The sequence below is a fragment of the Mercurialis annua genome, linkage group LG8, assembly GCF_937616625.2.
Source record: "Mercurialis annua linkage group LG8, ddMerAnnu1.2, whole genome shotgun sequence".
Lineage (NCBI taxonomy): Eukaryota > Viridiplantae > Streptophyta > Magnoliopsida > Malpighiales > Euphorbiaceae > Mercurialis > Mercurialis annua.
In genome coordinates this window covers 39,748,116-39,753,477 of record NC_065577.1, presented here as the reverse complement: position 1 = coordinate 39,753,477, position 5,362 = coordinate 39,748,116, and the positions used below count along the sequence as shown (strand labels likewise).

Sequence of the window (5,362 nt, the reverse complement as noted above, 5' to 3'; positions counted from 1 at the left end):
TTTTGTTAAGTGTTCTTTATTGCCTGAAATCATTTACAAATGCCAATCCCACCACATTGGAATGGGAATTAAGCAATGAATCATGTGAGTGTGAGAAAATATTACATGAAATTTGAATCAATTTTTTTTTGTACAAATTCTGGTTACCCTGTTCCTGTCAACAATTTACCTTTCTTTTAATTACATCACAATACCTTCTTCAAATCCACCATGGCTCTCTGTGATCTTTAAGACACCAGCTTGATTCTTGCTATGTTGCTTAGCTTGATGCTGAGACCAGTATGAATGAGCTCCTAAGACTCTGTCCAAAAGCTCCTGGGGAACCGGCTCCCCCCTTCTTTGCTGGGGCGCAATCTTAGCCGTGTGCACCAACGTCTTCCATTTATCCTGTACACAAATCGCAATATAAGTCTAACGGAAACACTGAAACGGAAAATGGAAAATCAATATTCTTTACAAGAACAAGTTAATTCAAAGTTACGAAATTTCAAAAGCGCTTCTGGACACGGAAAATGACAAAACGATGTCTTACAAGAACATGTTATGAATTTAAAGTTTTGAAATTTCAAAAGCACTTCACCGAAACGTAGAACTTGATAAGTTTCTGTGCAATATAGATTGCACGTACCAAGACTGCACAAGATTTACCTAGCTACTCAATTTATAATACTTCACGCGTATGCTATAAATGGGGAATGAGTGCTCAACAAATAAAATTTGTTCACATTCTTAGGGAAGTTGCATTTTTATTGTGAAAATAATGAAAAAATACCTTCAAGTCCACATAAGTGCGATGGTCTGCATTTTCAAACGAACGCAACTTAACATCACGCCACCTGAAAAATGAGAACATTCTTGAGTTTACGAGAAATAAACACATGCCACAACGGATTGAGCTGATATAAATAACATCAGACCTTCCGGTTCCAAGTTCCTCAACTGCCTGAACTAATGCTTCTACTTCTGTAACAGAGAATGGTCTCCTGGTTCGACGCTGTACAAGTTCAGCTCGTCTAGCTTTCTGGTTAACAGGAATCATAGCAAGTGCTTCAGCACTTCCTGGTGTGACTGCAACCAGAGCTCTAGAATCTGATATTGTTTGGTCAGTTAAGTTGTCAGTAAATGAGGAAGCTGATTCATGATTACTATCAACGTTATCGCCTAAATTAGTCAATGGAGGAGTGTCAGGTAATGCATCGGAAATCCCTGAATCTAAAACAGGAGCCGCCGGGGACCTGAAATAACGCAAAATGCATCAAATTCTCGACGGAAATTTTTACCAAAACATACCCGTGAAATATTCCAACTTTTGGAAATAGTAAAATGCAAACAATCAATTACCTTGAAACAAGTTGAGAAATATCACGTGATAATGGTATCGGAGTATCCTCAGTGTACAGAATTGGAGAAGCAAGCTCAGGACTAGGGTCCAATGTGAAGCCCAGTGAATCAAGATTTTCTTTAGAACTTATACCAGTCTGCAATAAAGTTCTACTGTCATCCCTAACCTTCTTTCCATGAAGAAGTACACCAACACGTAAACCACCTCCCAGAATAGCTAGCACAGTATCCATGACTGTTCTCTGCAGAAATTTGTATGATATCATTAAAATCGGGAATTCAGCAAACAATGAGAGTTTGCACCGCCTACGGCCTAGCTGAATAAAGGTATCTTAGAAATTCCAATACTAACTAGATATTGTATGTCATTTTAGAAAAACGATACTGCTGCGCAGGCCAAAATGGCACGAATTAATTCAACATGACAGATTTTTTTTTTTTGCATATTACTACCTTCAGAGAACCGACAGTGGTGGATTCAGGGACCTCAATTAAAAGCTCTGGTATCCTAAAGGACTTGATGCTAAAATTAACTGTAAAAGAAAATAATAAACAATGTGAGAATCTATGAATGAACATAACATGATCAAATCATATCAATAATGATAAATCAATACAGCACTTTCTAGTACCATGAGAATCCTTGGAATTGAAATTAGCCTGATGACCTACAGCTGAGGAAGACATCCTACCATTTTCTGTAAATGACATAAAGAACTATTTAGCAACATAACTGAGTTGGAGCATTAGGAAAGCATAAGAGGTAAAATGGCCAGTGAAGCAGACGAACCTCTGCGAGATGTTGTCGCTAAGCCATTCTTGTCCACATGAATACACTTTTGAGGCGAGTTGCAAACACTCTCACTGCTGAACCCTCCATCGGAAGTCACTAAGCTATGGTCAGAAAACTTCCTTCTCTTGTAAAGAATGTCACGTTGATATCTTTCACGACCGTAGCAGATTTTCCTCTTGCGGAAAAGAGGTTTTGTTCCCCCATCTAATAATGGGACAATAGATATAAAAAGACAGAGTTATTTCTGTCGCAAACGGACATTAATATCACTAACTTCAACCAAGGGATAAAATGAATGATCTACCAAAAAGATGCTTACCAACTTTAGGAAGTTCATAATCCTTCAATTTTGGAGCACTCTTCCAATACTTAGATGTCAGTAATTTTCTTATTCTTCGATCCCCAATACGTGAAGGGTGCCTAAAAGCCCTTGGCTTGTTACCAGGTCTATTAAACCTAGAAAAGTTTTCGTCATCATCTCTAATACCTAATTTAATGTCATTCCTAAGCTTTAAAATAGAAGCATTAGGAACAGGATCCCTGCATGATGGCAATCTGACATTCGTGTCAGAATTGACCACTGCAGGAAATTTCATACACAGCTCCATGGGATCCTTGGAACAGGACGTGTTAAGAATAGTCAAACCACCATTCTCCAGACCGGCAACATCTTGCTGCTTGTTAAACCCATTTTCTACAAAATCATCTCTCCCGGAAACAGGAGAGCCTCCGTCGACTGCACACAGGAAATTATCATCTAAAGTCCTGCTTTTGCAAATCACAGATTTCACATCATCGGTAGCTTTTTCTGAGGAACCAGAATGTGTGATAACTGAAGAGCGCTCCACGACAGAATCATTCTCAGCATGCGGAGATCCCTTCAGAAGACACTTCTGTACACTGTTTGCTGAGGCAAACTTAGGGACGCAAACACTTTCTTCACAGCTTCCCGGATCAGTGCACTCTGTTTTCAGCAGCTTATCGTGCTTTTGCTGAATAACAGAATCACCAATTGCAGGTTGATCATTAGTTCCAGATGCATTACTAGACGAAGAACAACTTTCACTCTCCTGCAACAATTTTCCGGCTATTGAAGCAAGCAAATCAAATGCACATATTTGACTATCTTCTACTGTCTTGTTATGCACAACCCTCCGCTGGAATCAATAACCAAGATAATAAATAAAGTTAGAGAACTCTTCAGCAATCACGAAAGTTAAATAGCTAGCAATTCGGAAATTCAATGGTTACTCACCCTCACTGATCTAGGAGCCCGAGGAACAAAGGGTACATGAAAATTATTAAAACCATTATCTTGCCTCTTCTTCACCACCATATCTCACAACATGACACTTATGCTATCCACATTACTAAGCTGTCATCAGTCCACACAAGAAAACAACCAAATTAGTCTACATACAACGCAACGATTCCGCTGAAACTCCACGACATAGAATTCGGTACAGAATTCGAAGATTAACACCCGTGTCATCGCGGAAAATTAAGCAACAATGCAACAAGGGAAAAAACATACACACAAATGGCATTTTCCATGAAAATACCGGATCAAAAGAAATTTCCATAAATAAACATAAAAATTTAACTCGGAATTAAAGTTCCAAACTATTAGATGAACAATTATTATCATAATTGACCCACCACCAGCCATCATCTAACAATAAACAAATGTACTATAATTGCTCTACAATAAAAAAAACACAACAATCTACTGAAATCATAGCAGGTTGATCATCAATCAAATGGATCAAGAATTCAAAAAACAAGTGAAAAAAGGAAATTTATATATATTAAAATCCTGAAAAAAATATGATCATCATATATAAATTGTTCCAAGAAATTTAAGATCTTCAAAAATTCTAACAAAAATCAATCAAAACATAGCTGATCCAACTTGACAAATCAAAGAATCTCAATTCAAATTCCAAATCCAGACTCATAAATTAAGAAAAACCCGCATAAACCCAAATCTAAACATAGAATTCAAACAAATCCAATTAATTAAAAATTGTAAATTTTACCAAAAATCTCTTAAACCCAAAGTTCAAAAATTTAATCACCCAACTCTATAATTTAAGCTTCTGCATAATTCTTTCCAACTCCAATTCCCAATCAATTAAATTTCCAAAAATAAAAAAATCAAATTTTTAAGATCAGATCAAAACCCAGAAAAACATTTAAAAAACCCAATTCAAAACGGATCTCAGCTTCAATTTTAACCCATAATTCACACCAAATCAAGAACAAAAAAAACCCACAATTCAGACAAAAATTAAAACTCAAACTCACCTGAAACTACAAAACAATCCTCGGCGAGAAAACCAACAAGCTTTCTGTACAAACGAATTAATCTTCACACTGCTAAATTGACAAGATGGGATCAAATTCCTTGAAAATTGAACAAAAATTCAACAAGATCAGGCAATTCAATTCAATGGGTATTGAAATTCAACATTATGAAAAATTAATTTGATCTCTAAAACAAAGAATTTGATGAGAATTTTGATAATTTTTTTGTATATATGTTTAATTAATTTATAATAAGAGAAGAGAAAATAAAAAGAAAAATAACTGCCAAGAAACAGTGGCTTAAACCTCCCTTATATCCTTTTTAAAAAAGTATTGACCACAAAACTTGATAAACCGGTTAAATCCCATTGGTTGACCGGCTATAGCCGGTGACCCGCCATAAACCATTAAACCCCCGAACTATTATGTTTAATGAATTGTTCAAGGTAAGATGGGTTTTTGACATGTGGCAGGTTTTTGTGAATGTATACTAAACCATCGCATATTTCTAAAATTTTGGGATAAGAAAAAGAAAGGGATAAGGTACAAAAATACCCCTGATGTTTACTATGTGGCTCACATTTCTCCTAATGTTTTTTAAGTCTTAAAAATAACCCTAACTTTATAAAAGTGGAACAAATATACCTTCCACCGTTAAACGGAAGGTATATTTGTTCTATTTTGATAACTTTAGAATTATATTCGTTCCATTTTAATAATGTTAGGGTCATTTTTTATACTTAAAAAACATTAGGATAACGGCTAATTGTATGCCACAACAGCCGAAATTGACGTTCGGACGCGCTACCGTTAGACGGAAGGTATATTTGTTCCACTTTGCTAACGTAAGGGTTATTTTTTAGACTAAAAAAAATTAAAGGGTTAAGTGAGTCATAGAGTAAACATTAGGATCATTTTTAT

At 35.9% G+C, this 5,362-nt stretch overlaps 1 protein-coding gene across 1 annotated transcript; it reads right to left on the bottom strand.

The window, feature by feature from the left end:
• LOC126660627 (telomere repeat-binding protein 4) lies at positions 1 to 4,712 on the bottom strand. Its single transcript, XM_050354202.2, has 10 exons — positions 4,442 to 4,712; positions 3,390 to 3,509; positions 2,454 to 3,291; positions 2,132 to 2,338; positions 1,974 to 2,039; positions 1,795 to 1,874; positions 1,342 to 1,583; positions 918 to 1,235; positions 773 to 836; positions 1 to 387 (listed from the first exon to the last, which is right to left on the bottom strand). The coding sequence occupies exons 2-10, from the start codon at positions 3,468 to 3,470 to the stop codon at positions 181 to 183; spliced, it is 2,103 nt and encodes a 700-aa protein (XP_050210159.1). The 5' UTR covers positions 3,471 to 3,509; positions 4,442 to 4,712; the 3' UTR covers positions 1 to 180.
• Between the last annotated feature and the right edge of the window lie 650 nt (positions 4,713 to 5,362).